We start from the raw sequence: 21,911 nt of genomic DNA on the forward strand, positions 1-21,911 counted from the left end.
ATTAAAATAATTTCCTCCACACCCACTGTGATACATAATTTGCTTGTGTGACTGCATGAGTTTTTAATCATAGTTGTATGACTGTATTGAAGTTTGTTGCTGCAGTGTGACTGTGGTATCTGGGTCCTCAGTCTGTGTTTGTGAGGCGGCCTTCAGCTTGAATCTTCTCCAGTCGGGCTGTACTGTCACGTCCTCTGTCAGCTGCACAGGTCACGTTCCTTTTTCTTTATCTATATGCACTATTCACATAAATATGTATTTCTGTGGACGTGCCAGACGCCAGCCGGCTGGATCACTTTCAACTGCAGTCGTTTTCTGGCAAGAGGCTCCCCGACAGATGAAGGAATGCAAGACGTGTCCTCTGATATCGAGGATGTCCATCTCACTGGAGGACACGTCTGCTCCTGCTGACCCGAAGCTGAGCAGCTCGGTGTTTTTTTTTTGCGTGAATGATCTCTCTAAGAAGTCGAGCCTTCTCGGTTAAAATCTTTCTGGAACAGACTTGACACAGAGGCCAACAAGGAAGTGGTATAATGTTTATTATAGGGCGACACACAACACAGAACAACATGAAGACGTGCTTGAAATGCCATGCTCGACCATTTTCCAAAAGGCCAGTGTAACATGAGAAGCCACAAGATAAATCCACGATATACCTTTCATAGAGATTACAGGTTATTTCCGTGACAGATGGACATGTTTCAGGTGTAGACGAGAGTTAAGGCGTAGGTCTGTCTGCTGTTTGGTCTTTAATTACGTTCTCCTCAAACATTTCACGTTGAGCAACAGAAAGTTGCCTCTATTCTTGTTAGACAAATCAAGAAATTGTATTTTGGCACAAAATATAATGGCCAAAAAACTGAAAACACTTGAGTTTCCAGATTCCAAAGGATATATATGGCTGTTCTTTCAGACATTTGAATCAGATGTTCTATCAGCCAGTCTTTGTTTTACAGTAAATTCACAATAGAGTACTCCCGAGTCAACAAACGGTACATTTGAATTATGACTGATCTTTTCATTGTCTAACAAAAGGCACAGTGTAGAAAAACAAAATCTACTTTTCAAACTAAAAAGGAGCATTACAAAGTTTTGAACCATACTATTTAACTGTACGCCAGTCTGGAAACAAACACTCACAGTTGATTATTCTCAGATATGTGGGAGTGGCCGCTTTTTAAACTGTCAGACGATTCTGCAACCGCTGCATTTCTCCTCTTAAATGTATTAAGAATCTACAGTGAGTGAGTAGTTTCACATTTCCAGATCAGCCACAGTGTTTTCCTGGCCTCACGGTGAGGAGAACCGCCAACCATCTGCCGTGCAGCAGATTTAAAAGATGCCGTTTGTCCCCATCTCTAAAAGACCACGCTGAAGTGTCAACTGCTGGCTGCCGTGACTTCTAACAGCTTAGAAAATGAGACCGTGGCGATCTGGCCTAACAGCCGATATCAGATGTTGCCAATCACTTGTTAAAAAAATACTGGCCCGTTTTAAATGATGCTAACAGTATTATTGTCTCTGCGACAAACCGGGCAGCAATTTCCCCAACATTAACAGAGATTAAAAGAGTTGCAGAATTTGAACTAGAACTTTTTTTGTCCAAAAACTGAAACCAGATGAAATTCACTCGGACTAAATGAACCACGAGCCTTGTGTTTATTCACAGAAGGTAAAGAAAACTACTGAAATAACTTCATAACGGTCAGTGGCAAAATTTAAAACACATTAAAAAAATGTAAAGTCACAGATTCTGTAAAATGATTAATACGGATTCACGGTTAACCCAGAAGGCAAAACACAAAATGAAAATAAAAAAGGGCAGCCCCACTTTCCTTGCAAGCAGGTTGGATGATGTGGCAAAAGTGTGATATGAAAATAAGATGTTGGAATTCCTGACAACAAACGGCTCATTCATGTTGAAGAGTAACACGTCGGGTTCAGATCCTGCGGCGATGGCGCCATCTGGAGGCTGAAGCCCACACTGCGTCACAAGAGAGGACGCGACACTGAAACATTTGCCATCTGGCTTTGGACATTTAAATGATTGTAACAGACTACGTGCAGTAATTTGATTGACCTGTAAGCAAAAAAGAAAAAGTTCATGCTTCACTTAGATTTACATGTTGCAGCAGGAAAAAGGTGAATGGTCCAACTGCTCGTGGAAACCTTACATTGACCAAACTGAAGAACTCCAAAGCATAAACGCCACGCGCCACACGTTCACGACCTGATCACATGCTCATCCTCCAACTTAACGAGGTGCGGCCCGACTGAACGCAACGTGGGATTCCTGCGTTGTCACCGCAGGTTGAATGCGGTTCAGATAAGCGACGCAGTGACAACGCTCGACCTTTAAAAAGGTTACAAAATATGCAAAAGTGAGCATTTCAAACGGCGTCGGAGAAAACCCGTTACCACTTCTGAGCGGGGGGGGAAAGAGAAGGAGCGGAGTAACAAAATTAAAGCTCAGACCCTGAATGTCTACCATGGGCTACTTTGAGTTCAAAAGAAAAGTTCAGTGAGCCTTGGCAGGCGTCCAGGGTGATCGTTTAAGGCTAATCTTCTCTAGGTATGGCTTTGTCTTATGCGTTTGCTTAGCGTTTGTATCTGCCTACGTGTCTAAACACGGGACAAAAGTGAAGAGTAAACACTGTTAGTATAAGCAGATGTTATGAGAACAGGGAGCAATATTAAAACGTCATCCATCTATAAACACAGTGATATACTCGCACATAAATCCAACTAAAACCGACCCACTGTCCTATGGTTTGGGCACTTGAGTGGTGAACAGGCACTGCACATCAGGACGAGAAGACAACATGAGGTGTACCGCGAGGTAAGAACGCTCGTACAAGTGATTCATATGTTACCTATATTGTAATATGCTGCAAATTCTACAATCACAGTGGGTGAAGATCTAGGGCACGTTAAGTAATCAATTACTTAAGTAATTGATTTGGTAATCAATCACGTTCTCTGAGTTCGAGTGGACTAACCTATGAGAAGAAAAGGAGTTTTCAGAAGCAAAGAGAAAAGGAAAGCGGCACTATTCCACACCGGGCTCAGTCTACTACGAGTTACTTCACTAAATGGGCTCCGACGACTGTTTGAGGATGAGGGGCTCCCGAGGTGAAGACATGCCGTAACACCTGACAGGGAGGAGGTGCGCGCCAGACTTCAGGCAGAGACTTAAGCAGCTCTGCAGAAGAGAACAATAATCAGATTTGGTCTTTATGTTTTGGACTGTTTCCAGTGGTTTTTGTTGTTGTTGTCCTTCTGAAAATAATTATTTAATGCCACCACATTCAAAGTGGGCCAACTCAGATTTTTGTCTCTTGACAACGAGATTACAGCATAGAATTATGGATAACTAGTGCAGTGGGACAAGGATCAATGCGTCTAGAACTAAAAACAACAGAAGATATATAGAGTCTGGTCCTTTGGAAGTTAAGGCCCCAGATTGTTTTCTCCTTTAGAAAATAAAACAACCTCTTAGAAATATATTTTTTTTTAAACTTCTTGGTGGATGTCAAGTGTTTCTGGTCAAAGGCAGTTGCATAAGGGGTCAGAGGCCGACTCCTCCAAAACAAAAACTCATGCTTGAGGCAGATAAATGTTGAAGGATTCAGAGTAACGAGTCTCTGGCCTGATTCCTCAGATGGCTGTTTGGCACTGTGGGCCCATCATCTTCTGGAGCAGAGGGAGCTGTGGGACCAGAGGAGGCGCTGGTTAGCAGGGAGCAATACAGAGAAGGCTCTCACACACTCTCACTTTCTTTCTTTCTCGTTCTTTCTCTCTCACACACACACACACACACTCACACACAGGATGTAAATTGCAATTGCACAATGCACTAAAACATTACTATTCATTATAATAACAGGATAACTACATGCTCAACCAAATGTTATGTTCAAAATTCAGTTCAGATTAGACAGAATTTGTAGGAGTTGTGGTTTGGAAAAATAAATGATTAAACATCGAAGTAAATGCAATACCGGCTTGTTCCAGCTGAACATACCACACGGGCAAATTATCGCCTCATGAAGTTGTTATGCCAACTTTTTGATCAGATCTATAACACTGTGTTCTTATGTGGGTGGTAAAACTCTCCGCGTGGCTTCCCGTGCCGCTCCCAAACTGCACTGCACTGCATTCTTGTGCTATTTTGTTGGAAAGTCCCTGCAGACCTGAATGATAAGTTACGGCTCGGAAAGACGGCGGATTGTTGAGCGTTGGCGTCGGTGTTTGTGCTCTATTAAATGCCCTCTGGTCAGCTGTTGTAGTAATGTCTGATTCCTATGCAAATGGTTTAACAGCAGTATTATGAGGCTGCTTTGTATTCTGGTTTTTGTTGAAGAGGTTCACACACACTCGAGACACCCAAGCTCGTAATTTCCAGGAATCGTGAGCCAAGTATACAGATGGCCCTGAAGATAACATGAAGGGTCTGAGGAAATATATGAACTCCTGTGGAGAACAGTGCCACATCTCACCTTAGTCAGATCCACTCCAGTGAGGGCGTTGACGGACACGGGGAGTTCAGCTAATAGACGGTTCACTTCTCCGGTCACGCGGCTGCCATCTCCAGTCAGGATGACAATCTCAGTGGTCTTGGACAGGGGAGCAGCCACCTTACTGGCAATCTGATAAAACACAAGCGAGCGTCAGTTTGTTAGTTCGGTTTGTTATTTTCACTGACGAAATTAGTTTTCTCTAATGAGAATAGAATGTGTTTACGTCAATTCCTGGAATTGACGTAAACACATTCTATTCTCATTAGGGGAAAGAAAAGTGTCAATATGCGACTACAATAATGATACCAAAGTCATCTGTCTGATAAAGAACTTTGACCAGTGCAATGCTTTAATAAACACCACGTTGGGACATGATTAGGGTGAAGCATTACCCTAAATGTGAAAAAGAATGAGTAATTGTAGGTATCTGTGAGGCAGGAGTTCATTTTTAATGATGCACATAAACCTGCTCGGCGTGTTAAGTAAACACCTGCACTATGTCAGTAGGCACAGTATGTCTTCAATTGTTATCGTTCACATGGTAAGGAAATATGTTTAAAAAACACACAGACGACTCTGGTGCCAAACTTCTAGAGGTGAAGACATTTGAGTGTGGGGGAATTCTTTAAAACCAGCGGTGTATGCATGTATGAATAAATAAATAACACAGACCAGGGGCAGAGCCTCCAGGACCAGAGCCGTCTTGGCCGCCTCGCCGTACTGCTGGTAGGCTTCAGCTTTCAGCCTCATCTTCCCGGCCTCCGCCTTGCCCACCGCTTCAATAGAGAAGGCCTCGGCCTCACCGATGAGGCGGATCTTGTCGGCCTCTGCCTGCGCATTCAGCACCGTCTTTATCCTGGGGTTGGGGTAAAGTAAGCATCAAAAGGACTGTTGAGTGTTCACCGTCATTAGCGTGTTAGTCAGGTACTGTTCTGCAATAACATGGGAACATACAAGCTGGACTTGCAGGGTCATTGTGCCTGATGTAAACAAACTTTGAAACCAGCAAAAAAGGAAAATGAGCATGAGAAAGACTGGTTATTCAAGTTAGAGAGCGCATTTAAATCATGTGTTTAAAGTGTCGGTGGTGGGGCTCCATTTCCATTAAAGGAACAGTGTATATAGCATGTCGGGGGATCTATTAGCAGAAACGGAATATAATATTTATGATATAAAAGCGTTGTGTTTTCATTACCTGGAATGAGCTGTTAATATCTACATACGAAGCGGGCAGACATGTTTGTACAGAAGCCCGGAACGGACAAACCAAACACTCCATAAAGATCCCTTTGCGCTTTCGTGTTGGCCACCTTAGTTCTACTACACGCTGGGCACACGGGAGAAGTCTCAAACGGTTGACAATCTAAACCTCCCCACTAGATTCCACCAAATCCTACACACTGCCGGTGTCTTTAAAAGGTCAGCACCAGGACCAGAGGTGTCAAAAGTATTCACATTCCTTACTCAAGTAGAAGTATAGATACTAGGGTTTAAAAATACTTCTGTAAAGGTTGAAGTATCAACTCAAGCTTTTTACTTAAGTAAAAGTGTAAAAGCACTGGTTTAAAAACTACTTAAAAGTATAAAAGTAAAAGTAATGTAAGGGGAATGTTTTTTTCCATTAAGGACAAACTCTTAAGCCGCGTCTCAGGGGCCTATAGTGCACTACCCCACCTCCCCCAAAACAATCATTTTTATAAAGGCCATAATGTTTTAAAATGTTGTGTTGAAACATGTGGGATGCACTAGGCTACCCGTTTCAGCTGCATATATGCCCATTTAAAATGATCACATTTTATTACAATGCAAATACATTAAAGTACCATATGTGTACTATTGAGCATTAACATGCGTTTCATGGAGCGGAAGACATGATAACTAGTTGCCTATAAGTATTGTAATAGTGCATAATAGGCGGCGGCGACTCCGACATAAACACTTAAAGCTGTGGTTCTCAAACTTTTTCTTGTGTGACTCATCTGTGCTTTTATAAGTAACAGAATAAAGAAAATTGCAATCACTTTCAAGTAAATCAGATTGCCCCATCAGACAATGTTTTGTGTAAGTTCTATCTGTGCAAAAAATAACTCATATTTAGTTACTACTAAATAGCTCATTGTGGAAAACAATAAGCTTTTCATTTTTTTTGCCAAACAAAACAGAATGAGTGCAGATATGTGAGCCATCACGTTGTATCAGTATTAGTGGCTGCAGTGAGCTGCTTTCCTCGACACACATGTTATAAACGGGGTTGTAGATTTGATACGGCCTCTCTCAATTCATGCTCAATATTGAGTTTAGATCTGTTTTTTTATTTTGAGAAACGCAACAGCAGGAAAAGACGAGCTCACGGCGTCGAGTGAAATCGCGCATGCGCAAGCGTAACCTGTTAACGGCGTACCGCAACCATTTACCCGAAAGTACAGGCATTTGTCCATGTATTTATTAATGACTTAGTTTTATATCCGTGTACTTTGTACTTTTGTAATATGTGAAGCCAGCAGCTCATTGTTGGTAGAAAACACAAGCACTTTGGCTCGTTTCACCTGGAGCAGGAGAGCTGCTCCGGGTTCAGAGAGCTGCTCCGGTGCGAGGAGAACTCCGGTTGCTCCTCACAGGAGAGCTGCTGTTGCATCTTCACCCTGGGAGCGTTTAAAACGCAGATATAGCGGTCTACTTTTTACGCGACATATTTTTCGACGCTCTCTGTCCGCTGCTGTGTGTGCAGCGCTCACCTAGTTTCTACTTAAGTAAGTTAACGAAGTATTTGTACTTCGTTACTTGACACCTCTGACCAGGACAACAATCTGGTTGTTTCCCCCCCACACTTGTTTCCTTCCTAATTTTAACAGGTTCAGACACAGTAAAGTCAAACGTCCCAACATCATGAGCAGGCACGAGACTTTAAGACTTAAATGACGATGACAGAACGTTTGTAGTGTGCGGTGAAGGCCGGTCTGTGTGCGACCCACTCACTTCATTCCCTCGGCCATCTGCTGCATCTTGTAGGCTTCCGCCTCGGCAGGTCTCTTCACGGTGGCAACGAGCTCCTTTTCAGTGCGGTCGATCTCCTTCTCCTCGATGGTGATCTGCTTCTTCCTCTGCACCACCTCGATCTCGATCTCCTCCAGACGGATCTTCTGCTGCTCTTTGGCCGCCTGCAGCTCGTACGCCAGCTGAGCCTCTGCTTTCTAGAGAGGCCGGAGGCTTGCATTAACACTCTGCTCTCACGTTTGACTGCCGCAAGCACTCGGCTCAAAATCAAGACCAAACCATACAACTAGTACCTTTGTGTTCACTTCCTGGTTAAAGGAAGCTTTCTGCATTTCCAACTCTCGCTTGGAGTCGGCCATTTTTGTGTCGGCTAAGAACTTGACGTCCATCATTTCTCTTTTACACTCAGCTTCCTGTAAAAGACAACGTGCATGGCTTAATGACATGGGAGATTAGCTTGGTGGTTTCTTAATGGGATGGCTGTTAGCTAAAAGCTATTAGACAATCAGAGAATGGATGTTTTTCAATCGCTCCCGTCTGAAATTTTAATATCCTCTTCAAGCTACTCTTACCCTAATGCCAGCGTCCCTCTCTGCCTCCGCCACGCCTATGTCTGCGTCCCTCTGTACTGCGGCTGTCTGAGTTTTGCCCAGCGAGCTCAGGTACTCCACTTTATCATACACATCCTGTCAGGAGGATAAATAAATGGTCAATAATTCAATTGTTCTAATTCAAATGAGACACAGGTGCTCAGAAGATAAATGCAGAGGGAAATGGGAACTTGATGTCTTTCACCTTGATGGTGAAGCTGAGGATCTCGATGCCCATGCGGCCCACATCGGGCGACGCCACCTCTCGCACCAGAGAGGCGAATTTGTCTCGATCTTGGTAAATCTGCTCGACGGTTAGGGTGCCTGAAAGGACGAACACGAGGGTTAGTGCCTTCCCTGTGAACAGGGTTGTAAAATTGAGCACACTTGGATGGGCATTGATGTCGGGAGAGCACACGTCTCCTCTGGCGCGGAGCAAGTTTTATATGCTTACAAGAGCAATTTATTTGATTAAAAAGAAGCAGAGCCTGCCATTTAATTCAGTGTACTTTCCCACCGGATCAACGTGTTGGTGAGCATGCTGACAACTGGTAAAACGGCTTCACACTGTGGCTCAGTGCAAATCTTCTCAAACTGGACAAAACTGACTAGAACCCATTCAAATGTATCTATCTTTAGAAATCATGATCATTATGGCAGCCAGTTACAATCTTCTGGGAGTACAACATTTCTTTAATGTCAATGTTGTGCTCATGTGTCACATGTTTTGACTCAAAAATGTTGAAATAATGAAGTTAAAAAGGAAGTAAAAAAGATCTGATGGAGCTACCATCTCCGTGGTTCACCTCGATCCCTCTCTGACTCTACTTTCCTAGAATATGAGCAACAATTTAAAAACTACACGGACTGCCCACATTGAAAACCACAAAAAAGCAATGGCGATGCTGTTCGGCGCGACCACCCACCGAGGATGGCGCGCAGGTGACCCTCGAGGGTCTGCAGGATGACGCTCTTGATCTCCATGACCGACTTCCCCAGGAACTGTTCGCAGGCGTAACCCAGCAGCTCGTTTTCTATCATCACCTTCACCTGGTGCCAACGTGGACAAAGAGGGTTAGCTGAACACACTTCCACAAGCACACACACACACAAAACAGGCAGCTCATGGGTGTGGCACACATGAAAACACGACCATACTAGCTTTTGTGGTATCGTCTAACAATCGTTTGCATCCTTTCTATTGATTTGGCTGGGCAGTGATGAACTGCTTCAATTCTTACTTATACAGGGAAATAAAAGGGACTATAAAGACTAAATCAACAGCCTGGGGCTGGCTGGAAGGCGGCATAACACTCAGGGCTGATCACTGTAATTCTAAGCTTGATTAAACAAGGCTTGCCCATTCAATATGGACAGATAATTAATAATAAATCAACTGTTCATGTTCACATTCCTCAAAAACCCAAACTACGTGCAAAATAATATCCAAATGATGCTTCATTGTTACATTTTCAAACACAACATATTAGCTGTGCATGTAGAGAGCATCGTCTCTTTTTTTTTTTGTGACAATACGTGTGCCTGGACTAATGGTCAGGATTCAGTTATTTGATGCTTTACATTTCTGGGATCAATAACAGGAAATGCCGACAATTTGACATCAAACACGTTCCCTTTTGGCTTATGACGACAAGCAAAGCATGTATTTATAATGAAAACGCTTCTCTGAACCTTCACAATGCAAAAAGATATATATATTCCCTGTTAACAAAATTCTAATCTAACATGATAATTATACTGAAGAAAATCCCAACATCCCGGTAATGCAGTGACAATCCCAATGTAAGCAATGTACTGCATGTTCCTGTTACAAGGTCAAAAAACAAGATCATTATACTGTGAACTTCATATGAAAATGTTGCTTTTTTTTGACAAAATGACAAAAAGAAATTATAATTCATTAGTGGGATAATTTACAATAAAATGAAGAAAAAAAAGGAAAATCAATGGCAATGACCTGAGTTTTACGAGATAAACACAAGGACATTCAGTGACAGGAAGAGAGGTCGCTCATACAGTCAGGAAATCAAAAACAAATGGTGTAGGATTATACACTGGAGCTGTAAAAAAAAAAAAAAAAAAAGAGAGTGAGCTGGGTCCTTAGGCGAGAGGTCTGAACATGAACATGCACTCATACCACGAATGAGGGCAACACAAAGTCAGGGGGAAGATGGACGTCATTCCAAGGAAACGCATGTCTGAAAACAGAGAAGGCTGCAAGCCAGCCACACAACCACACACACACCCGGACAGCAGGGGGAGCCGTGCCGCGACCGACAGCAAAGTACTCTCTTGCACTTAAACCTTAACCTCCTACTCAAACAACTCCCCCTCCCCTCCCCTCCCCTCGTGACACCACCCTTCCTCCTCCTGCCTCTTCCAATCCCACAGCTCCATCAAGATACACAACTGAAAAAGCACAAGCACAGGAAATGGGATGGAACAAGAATGGCATCTACACTTCTGACAAATATTTCCTCAACTCATGTTGCTCCATAAAAGGCCAAACCTTTTTTTATTGATGTATTTATTACGGTTATGGACTTTTACTGCTTGGTTTTACTGCCAAGAGGGCTGTCAAAGTAAACAAATATGCTCTTCCTGAAAGTCACGTGGTCTAGTTACCGCCCATTTAAAACAATGTCATGGATTAACATTCTGCTCTGGTTTCCTTTACATTCAATCTGCTGGGAGCCTCCCTCTTACTCTAAACTTATGTGTGTCCCCTAAATTGACCAAGGACACACTATTCCTGTTGCCATGGGACACTCGCTCCACAGTGGCTTCTGGTTAAGTTTGGACCAATCAAAGCGGGGCATGATGAGCCTCTCTGGGAAGTGAACTGTGTGAGCGTGAGGGGCTGCTCAGCCTCCAAACACTGGGCTCATTGTCAGCATGCATGTAGGAAACACACAGGAGAGGAACATTGGCATGACTGTGGTTAAAATGCAGAACTGATAACGAGGCATCTTCTTTCAAACACGTAAAGAGATACTGGCATGCAGACATTTAATACAAATACAACAACAAAAAAAGGGCAGAATATCATTTGCTTATGGATATTATTATGAGAAAATCCACCGTAAAAAATGACTTCAAAGATTTATAATTGACTGGAGGGACAACAGTCCCGCCGTAGATACTAACAGTGCATGTGTTGTACTTCTGCAACCAGAGAGAACCACAAGCACGGCGACACAAGACAGAGGCACTGCACATGACCGGTATGACGTGCGTTTGCGACAGCGTTTACTATCTTAAGTTCGCTTTGTCGTGGTGAGTGACGATGGGAAGCTTCGCTTCATCTCATGACTGACTCAGGAGACTATTTCAGATAAATCTGTGTTTTATCTGCTTGCATTAACGAGAGTAGAGCTGAACTTTTACTGTGGAGGTCCTAGCTTTGGTTTCACTATTTCATCCACCCAGCACATGCTCTCATCTCCTCCATGCTCAATTGCTTTAAAATGCAGTATACTGGTGTTGCAGGAGAAATGTGAACTGACTGGCTTGCAGTTTCTTCATAGGTTTGCTTGTAGTCATCTGGTACTGTAATCTTAGTGCGAATCTTGAGGAACTTTGTTAAACTGAGTGCAACAAATAACACAATTATTTACTGTTAACGTGTATATATTGTGTATGCGCGGAGTAGATCTGGATGCAGAGGTTAAATTTCATGTATGCATCGATGCTTTGCTTGTGACGATGAGAAATTAAGTTGAAGTTAACTTTATTTTAAGGTGGATATTCTCTTTGACATCTCAAGTTGTTGACCTACATTTTTTTAATTAAAATAAAAAGGAAAAAGTTCATTTTGGCACTGAACAGAATCAAACAACCAAATATCAGAGACAACGGAAATACAAATTAAAAATTGACACTAAAATGCACAATAGGCTCTACACAGACCCCTTCTCCTCACAGTAGGACCAGGTTCAAACTGAAAATAACACCATCAACATATATATATATATATATATATATATATATATATATAAATATAAATATAAATATAAAAGGTGTGCTGCTACTAATTAGGAAATCTGGCTAACTGAATTATGCAGATTCTGTGGTCTCATTGAAACGAATGAGGAGTCTACAGGTTTTCTTTTTTGACTCGGTGCTACTGTCAGTCTGACCTTACCGAGGTGTGTCCTGTTACGATATGCGGAAACATCATGCAGACAACAATTTGACCCAACATTTCTGTGTGTAGATCTGGCTGTGCATCTTAACTTGAGCCCTCTGTATGGAACACCACCTGTGCTGCGATTATGGGGTGATGCCAGGGAAAAGGAAGAGGGGGAGGTTAGTGGAGTCTGAACTGGGATTCCCAGAAAAGTGTAGTGATTTACCTGAGCCACCCCAGTGACAGTAAGAGCTACACCCTCCGCTGTCTCTACATCCTCACACTTCGGCTGCAGGGTCATAATCTCAAGCGTTATCCTGTTGAAGAACGTGGAAAAAATATAAAATAAAAATTGAAATGTTCGGAGGGAAAGCAAAATGAAGGGAAGGACCAGAACACAAGAAAAACAAACAGGACAAAGTGAAACCATTCACCCAAGGACTCCAGATCACTAACAACGGAGCAAAATGAGATGCTACCCACAACTCAAACTTTGAAGGATTTTGATTTTTTTGCCGCAATTATTTTCAAATGCATCTTTATTCAAATAACTCAATTTGCATTCAACATTGGGATCCTCAAATCCTTATTATTGTTTTCTTGCTGTTTCTGTAGCCGTCATTTATTGACCCCGTTGCCAGAGGAGACTCAGAGTTCAGCTTTAGTTGTGAAGCCCAGGTTAGTGACAGCTGACTGTCTCCCCTCCACTGCGGGAGAAAAAAAAGCCAAGAAGATGAGAAAGCAAACAACATAGACGTTAGCTTGGAAGTCGAACTGCTTCCCTGCGTCTTCCTTTGGTCTCCAGCACCAGCCACTGCTTGGGGTTGTTGTTTTTATTTTGGGGAGGAGGGGGTGTTCGTCTTTTGAAGTGCATTACCTGAGCCACCCCTGTCACATCCAGGGGAACACCCTCCGAGGTTTCGATATTCTCGCAGCGACAGAGGATGGTCATAACCTCCAGAGACATTCTACGCAGGCAGGCGGGCAGGCGGGAATAGCAGAGGCAAAACAGTTGGACAACAGCTGTTAGGAATGTCAGTAACCAAGGTCAAGAGAAAGAGGGGAGAGGGATGGGACGGGGATTGGGGGTTGAAAGACACAACCGGACCTCCTGTTTTTCTGGTTTTAAGCCTGAAGGCTGTTTGATGTATGATGTGGCGCTGCGGACACCTCTTACAAAACCAGGATCGTCACGCCTACAGCGCAGCTGCTCTTGTCTCAGTCTGTTAATAAATGTTTCAATATTGTGGGACAAAGAGCAAGTTCCTCCAGATAAAGTAAACACAAGTCAGTGTCAAAAAAGATTCTTGAGCCAAGTTTCTTTTTTTTTAGAATGACGCTTGTATGGAGATTACACAACCCAAACCATCATTATCCTCCACCTCAGCACTGGTCCGGCTGAATTGTTCATGTGAGATTATGTCTCAGAGCTAGTTAAAAACCGCTGGAGCTGCTCTTTTACAACAAATACTGACTTGAGTCGGCTGTTGTCACGAGTCGGGGACATGGGAGACTCTCTGGTTAACTGCTCCGCTGCTGCTCACCAAGAGAATTGGATCAATGAGTCACAGGCCTGGCCATTAACATGATTACTGCATCACGAGCGGGAAGCCAGGCAGCCTCCTCCCCGCGTTTTTTTTAATAACGCCGCCTTCATGCACACAAGGCTTTTAGCTGAAGTGGCCCCTACTCTCTCCTGTTTTTATCATCCAAGGAAGCGTCTGAAATGTTGACCAAACTGAGAGGGTTTCCCGGGACAGGCGGTCTCTAAATGGGGGGTTTGCGAATCCAGCCACTCATTGACTGTATTTTATTGTCGAGGTCTACCTATACGTTTCCTGGCAACTACATGACAAAGAGCAGCACCCAAAAGGAAATGGGTATCCTGAAGGAGACACACTGGGGCTTAGACGGGGTGAGATCAACACCAGACAAAGCAAAGCAGGTTAGCAAAGTACAAACAAAGAGGCATGCAAACCCTAAATCATTTAAAACCAGGAGCTCCAAAGAGGAGAAATTCATTTATACATTTTTTGACAAGTTAGTTCATGTTCATTAGGATTACTGTATCCTGTCTTTCTATCCTGGCTGTTCCGTCTGAATTTGTCATCACTCAAATGAGGAAAAAGTCTCACTGAGAACGGCCACATGACAGCACAGACTTTGTGGACTGTTTTATTGAAAAACAAAAGCGGCTTTGTTGGCGTTAGTCGCCGACTTTGAACCAAGTCCCACAACAGGGATACGTGGGCCCATTTTAGAGTAGATGGCTTTAGGCTTTACAGTGAATTCAACCATCTCATTTTGATTTTTTTTGTCTCTTGATTAGGACGAGACTTGTTTTTGATTTGGCTTCCTGGTTTTAAGCTCTGGCAGAGCAACACAAAACAACACATCCATTTGTTTATCACCAAGTTAATATCACATGCACATTATTTTTCTGTTTCTTTTAACTCATTTGCTTCAGTTTGAGTGTGGGAGTTTAACACGATATGTCAATGAGTTGGCATATTTTTTGCAAGGGCCTGTGGTCAATAAAAGCTTTAAGCCTCAGTACAGCCACACAGGCGTTTTCAGTTAATCTGTCTGCTGAGTAGGGTTGGGTACCGAGAACCGGTGCCATATTGGCAGACGTCCAACACGTCCGGTACCTACCGGACCGAAAAGCAACGCAGATTTCGGTGCTTTCTTCCGGTGCCTGAGCCGATTTAAATACTTTTTTTTTTTACACTACTCTGTAATGTTGCTCGGAATATAGATACTAAAAAGGTAGCGCAGTACCCGTACGTTAAAAACGATAGGATTTTGATGTATCGATACTATTAAAATAGCGCGGATCAGAGCGCACTCCTCCACTCTCTGTTGTCCGCCTGCATGCAGAGAGGGGCTGGAAGGGGCGGGGCTTCCAGCGCTCACACAACACTCACAGCGTGCGCGCACAGAGATCGCTGCAGACACGAGCACGAGCTTTTGAACGTCCGTCCTCGGCTTGCTGGAACAAATCTCTCCCAGTTGATATAAATGATGACGTGTAGTCCAGTAAAGCAGCAGTTTGTAGAATCCAACAGTGTCTGAGTTCTGTTGCACACGGTCCCAATCAGGCCACCTGATACTTGTGTCTGTTCTTTTTTTTAAATGTACATTGTTTATAGTTTGAAATTAAAAGGTTTGAAGCTGTAGTTTGAAGACAAGTGTGTTGTATGTATTTATTTATTTATATGTAAAGTATACTTTAAACAGTTAATACATTGTTCAATTTTAAGAAAAGGAATTGCCATGGCAATAAAAAAGTATCGGTTCAGGCACCGGTATCGTTTTAAAAGTATCGGTTTAGCACCGGTATCGGAAAAAACCCAAACGATACCCATCCCTACTGCTGAGACGTCATCTCAAATACGTCCCACTGGTTGTATGGACCTGCAGACACCGTGTTCCTAAATGCTACCTGACGGAGTCTGTGAGCAACGTGCCCGTCTCAAACTTTATGGCTCTAAAAAGGACATTTACACAGAATTTCTTTTGGTTTGGTTGCCGGAGCAGAGGTCTTACCGCTGGATGTCAGAGATGAGCCACCAGGCCCAAGACCAGCCTCCCACGACATACGTCTTCTGATCAGAGCCGCAGCATCCACCTTTGGAACAAAACAGATGAAACGGATCAGACGGTCAGAAAAAGAAGTGACCAGCCCAAATAAATTATCCCAGAAATTGGATTTAGACCGTTTAAAGTGGCTAAAACAGATATTTTGCACTTGTAGTCAATGCTAATTGCTCGCTAACAACTCCACCATATTAAACTAAAAACCCATTATTACTGGTTTAACATTACCAGCTGAAAACTACTTAACAAACTACTTTTGCAAACAATTATAATTCTGTGTGCAGTTAATTTAACACATCCACACGTGACGCGTGCATGTGCACATGGCACTTAAATTGATTGGAAGGAATACATTTATAATAACACATTACGACACATAGGCCTATAACCGGAGCAGCACACCTGGCGTTAAACCCAAAAGCAGCGTAAAGGTATTGAGAAAGATCTAGCAGACAATGACCCAGTTTTCATTGTTTGTGGGTGCTTAGGAGGAGGAAGTCTCAGGACAAAGATCATGTGCTCTCTTCAGAAAGTCATAAACAATCACTCCGCGTTCCAACCACAGCGCCCACAAGCTTTGCTCCTCTTACACTAGGAGCATGCACACCCCTTCCTGCTTTCCGGCGCCACTTTCAATCTTTCGATTCAACGTTACTTTCCCAATCAAAAAACACCAGTAGGTTGTTATTGTGAGCGACTGTGGAACAACAGGAAATGCTCTTTTTTCTTCTAGTATCCATCCGATTACACAGATCCTAGAACAAAAAGTAATTTATCCAACTCATACGTCACGATAACAGGAGAGAAAATAGTTTGGCGTAACAATAGTGTGTTAGCGAATGTGAGGCCTCTATAGATGTAAGGAAACACATAGTAGTCCCAGTCACTGGGCTCAGTCGGATCGCTTTATTTGGAGTGTTTAGTGTGACATTCCCAGCTGCCAAACGTTAACTGACAGAGAAGGGGGGTGGACTATCTTTACTGACACATACTCCCCTATCAACCAAACACTGCTGGTGTGTGTATTAATGTTTCCATCAACGGGGTTAGAGTTAAAAGACTGATTTCAGGTCTATAAAAGATCAATCTCAATCCGACACAGTGGCCTCTTGCGTTTCACACAACACAAATAATGCACAACATCCCCCGAGAAACAGCGGCATACCATGCATGCAGAGCAGGAAAACGGATACAGAGTACTTGGAAAACTCTCAACTTAAACTTAAAATGATGATCCTGTTGAGCTGACCCGTCTTGTATTGTGTTGCCTGCCCAGCACCCAAACAATTCAGTATGGGAGAAAATGGAACATAATTTGCTCAAATCAGTCTTACTTACTTTACTTAATCTTGAAATCATAATTTTGCCTTTAATTTTTTGAGTTCTTGAAACTTTGAACAAGAGGCCGAAACTAGCAGAATGTCTCTGTTACAACACAATCGAAATCATACAGATTAGAAGTGCTGTTTTAATAAGGGAATGTGGGTGGGGCAGGCCAGGCTTTTACTATTAAAACCCACCTGACCTCTGCCAAATGCCATCGCCAACTAAAGTAGTAAACAGGTTGAGGACCTATTGGAGCAACACACCATAATAATCCCAGCCTGCCACAGACATATCTGACATTCCTGACTGCATTCACTCCACAGTGGAGGGGGGTTCATGTGAATGAATGAGAATTTACACAAGCGGGGGAAAAAGGGGGAATTGGGCTTTGTATCCAATCTTGGAAAAAATACAATAATATATTTTCACATTTCTGAATCAGGATGTGAAACTCACGCCCAGTCACCTTGCAATTCCTCGATATGCGGGGACTGACACGCTCACAGAAGTTTTCTCACAATGGAAAATCCCAACGCTGTTTCTCTTTTTTTCCCTTCTGTTTATCATCACAAGCGGGTTAAACAGGAAAACTGCCCTGACAGATTCAGTTACAGAGGCCTGGTCGGAAAATATTCCACGCACTGCCAAAACATTTATAATTCAAAAAAGGATAAAAGGTCAGAAATCCCTAAAAGAGGTCTATCAGGGATCAATGGAGAATTCAGTGACATAACATTGCTATGATAAAGATTTGACAGTATAGAAATGACTGACACACTGTATGAATGAGTGCTGCAATCAGTGGTTGAGATCTGAATGTCGGCTGAATTTTGAATAAAAGAAAATCCAATCTGGCATTGAATGGTCTGTGGAAGCAGAAACTTTAACACAAATGGGGCTCTGGCCTCTGAGTTGTATGTGTGTGTGTGTGTGTGTGTGTGTGTGTGTGTGTGTGTGTGTGTGTGTGTGTGTGTGTGTGTGCGTGCGTTTCAGGTCTGTGACACACATCAGATTCCCCCTGTAATTTAATTCAATAAAAACAGACATCCAGTGAATCTACAAGCTTCCTCACATCCGGACTCATAGTAACTGCTTTATCATAACGTAATACCAACGTGAGAGCCGATTCGTGTGCAGACACTGCGCTTGGAAACAAAACAAAATAAAGACCAGATGGGGAACCAGAGCCCATCTGATCTTAGTCTAACTCATCAGAATAAGAGACCAGATAATTCAGGTGGATGTGTCGTGAAAACGTGACCACAAAAAAATACATCGGCGAAAACGCATTAGCGAAGGTACGACATTGCAGATATCAAGGAGCCACAAGACAACTGATACATGACGTGAAACACTCATTCAAGAGGGGGACATGTTTTTTCTTCTTTTTGGGATTGTGTGGAATCATCAACAACTAGTTTAAAGTGACATCAAGTGGTCACGTGTTGCCTCGTACACTATAGTGCGTACCGTTTAATACAAACGCGTTACACGTCGAAGGAAAGGCCAAGAGAGTGTTTTCATTATCCCCCCCACGGGGTTTCTGTATAAACTGCATCGAGCACAGGAAGCCAGGAAGCAGCCCGAGGAGCCACAGCTAGCAGTCGCACATCGTCAGAAAGAGCGCTAACGTTACCTGAAACCACCAGGGCCTCGTTCGGTCCGACGGTGTGGCAGTTCCCCATGTTTTCCGAGAGAAAACAAAAACGAGCTCGTATCCAAAGCTACTCGACGCGTAGAAAACTAATTTTACTTATAAACAATGCTTTTTCTCGTTTTTCTCCCCCGCACCAACTCTCAATTATCGATGGTTATTTTTTTTCCCAACTGGAAGAGAGTCAAGCCAACGGCTGCGTCACGTCACCCGTGATACGACGCAGTGCTTCCGCTGAGAACTTTCAAAATAAAAGGGACGTTGTCGAACATGGGTTTTAAGTGAGGGTTTTGGTTTTTGTTTTGAAGGACACATCGCCATGCTTCTGTTCATGTTTCACCGCCACTTGACCCACTTGATCAGATTACCCCTCCCCTCTATTCGGCCCCTCCTCCACCGTGAAGGGGATATGATGCCATAATAAATAAAAAAAGGCGTGGTTGTTTAAATGTCCTCTCACGAAAGTAACAGAAACAAGAATCATCAGTAGTTTTCCTCTGATTTACGCGTGTCTGTGTTTATTTGATTTGATATAATGTTCAGATTGTTGTAAAAGCTTCTCTGTGTCGCCCACTGCAGACAGATTATGTGTGTTACTTGAGCGTCGTGTTATAATGTGTGCATACACACAGTGTTGTGAAATATGACTCTCATCCCTTCTGCTAGTTCACAATTCTCCATTACATCAAGCTGCTTAGATTAGAGTCGAAAGGCCACTCATTCCTAGGGCTGAGTAAGAGCATGGACATTCAAAGCAATATTTGCACTGATAAAATCAGTGCCAAGTCACCATCGTACACAATTTGACCTTCATTACCAAAATATTTGAAGAGCTGTCCTGCAGAAAATGCATGGCACATTGTATCCTCCTGAAGAGCTAGCACTTTGTCAACACTATAATCAGAGTAGAGCCGCACCACTACATTCCAGGGAATTTCAAAACTTGAGAGAACGTCACTAATTGCATGTTGTCAGTTGCCTATGTATGCATGATGCGCTTGGTAATAAACATCAAGGGGCGGCAGATCAACAGAAATCACAAACGTGGCCCACATTTAGACTCCTGACCTCAGACGATTCTCATTTGTGGCCAATGGCAAATATCTTTTCCCACTAGAAAGCAAATATACTTCTACTTACACATATTTATGATGATGACATCTTAATTTCTAGTTCTCTAAGCTTCACTGAGCTCATAATGGCCTCTATTGATGCATGCAGTGTTATCATCTACTCCAAATCTGAGCCCTCGAGATGTTGTCATGTTGATTGATGTGTGAGTGCTTCTGCTGAAATGCAAAAGTATAAGACGTGCTCCAGGGCCGGACCAAACCTGTACTGACCCTCTACAACCAGCATGTGAAGATCCCACAGCACAGCCACTAGAGAGGTAGTCACAATACCTGAGAAGACAACTTAAAAAAACAGGGTTTTCTTTTGGAATTATGAATACATTCACTATCAGGGCAACTCTATATGTGGCTCAAACCTGACAAGAACTCGCTTGACGTTTAGACTTTTTACAGCATACGTCTGTATGAGTCAGACCTGCAGCTGTTGGATGGCCGACCCCGCGTACAAGGGCCCCCCGCGCACATAGAGGTTTGCAGATTGTTCAGTGTGAGAATGGATACGAGCCGGTCATGAACTTTTCCACAACAGGAGGTGGATTACAGAATGTCCACCCTATCTGATGTCTCAATCACCCCACAGCCCCGCTGCTTTCTTTTTCCTCCTCTGCCTCTAATCAGTGCTCCAAATTTATTCTTTTTTTATTGGTTACACCACATTCCTCCTTTTCAGCAGATTTGGCTTTGGCAGTGGCACAAAGACTGTGGGCATGCTTATTGACCTGCGATGGCCACTCCTACATCTCCCTGCTGCGGCCTTTGCTATTCTGGGTTAGCTGTGTTTTAACCTAACTCCCTTCATATGGGTGTCTTTCCAGCTGAACCCCCAACAAATCTCTGTATATATGGAATCAGTTGTCAGCAGAACACAATATCCAATCAGTTGACTTTCTTTTGACAGACGACATCCTATGAGGCATTCACCGAATAATGTTATTACCCCATTTGCCAGAGAGCTTGAGTGATTTCTCCAAAATATCAGCATGAAGAAAATATTAATCTCCCATGAAATTATATGGGACTTCGGGAAATCAATACATATCTAAGTGGGACATGATCCTAATTACAAAGTGCAAACAGATAAGGCTCCTTATAAAAGCTGCAGTGTTGTGTTGATTGTTTTTCTTTCTGTGGTTAGACATGTAAAGAGCCCCTAATCATATCTCTGCTTATCATAAAGGTTATTAGGCTGATGGGCATGTGTGCTTGACTCCACCTGGAATGTGTCACTGCAGAACACTCATTTCAAGTTGCACATGTGTAACATACTCGTCATAAAAGACATACGAGATACAGTACCTCTATCTCTGTGTCTTTACCTGAAAACTTTAGATTGATCATTAATGTAAAGGTGTTGGTGTCACAAAGGTAGCTTGTGGAACCCATAACATTTTCTGATTATTTAAGTAAAAAATGTATGAAAAAAAAAAAAGATTCAATAGTTAAGTTCTGACTTTTTTGGACCGAGCTTCTGAAAGATGATAATCGTCAAACAGATTAAAAAAACTAAACGTTGTATGCATTTTCACTTTAAATAAACAATGAATGTAAAAAAAGAAAATAATTCCACTCAATTACTTGTTTGGCCTTCAACAGTATTATTTTCTGTATTAAGTATTATTATCAATACTTAGTATAAAAACACACTTTAAGATGAGCTAAATGTGCTCTGCTCACTGGTTGGCCAACTAATATTAATTAAAAAAAGAAAAAGGCTTTTCATCTTAAAACCCAAAAAAAAGTAACCTCTGCGCACCTCCCCCACAACCACAAATCTGATGAGTTTATGCAAACATCTACCTCAGAGCTGCTGCAGTGTTTCGGCTAAGCTAATCATTAAGGATCATAAAAAGGAAGGTTATATCACCCAGAGTCACTTAAATCCCAGTCAACCTTTCCCTAGATCTTGGGCCCAGACGAGTGACAGCGGCGTTTTGAGGAGCAGAC

General features: G+C 42.8%; 1 protein-coding gene across 1 annotated transcript; it reads right to left on the reverse strand.

The window, feature by feature from the left end:
• Nucleotides 1-519: 519 nt before the first annotated feature.
• On the reverse strand, nt 520-18,926 carry LOC306749946 (flotillin-2a). The gene is made up of 11 exons (XM_079233307.1): nt 18,817-18,926; nt 15,804-15,885; nt 12,481-12,571; nt 9,031-9,154; nt 8,310-8,428; nt 8,087-8,200; nt 7,808-7,927; nt 7,497-7,711; nt 5,193-5,376; nt 4,500-4,649; nt 520-3,708 (listed from the first exon to the last, which is right to left on the reverse strand). The coding sequence occupies exons 1-11, from the start codon at nt 18,863-18,865 to the stop codon at nt 3,658-3,660; spliced, it is 1,299 nt and encodes a 432-aa protein (XP_079089433.1). The 5' UTR covers nt 18,866-18,926; the 3' UTR covers nt 520-3,657.
• Between the last annotated feature and the right edge of the window lie 2,985 nt (nt 18,927-21,911).

The sequence above is a fragment of the Taurulus bubalis genome (assembly GCF_910589615.1).
Source record: "Taurulus bubalis genome assembly, chromosome: 2".
NCBI lineage: Eukaryota > Metazoa > Chordata > Actinopteri > Perciformes > Cottidae > Taurulus > Taurulus bubalis.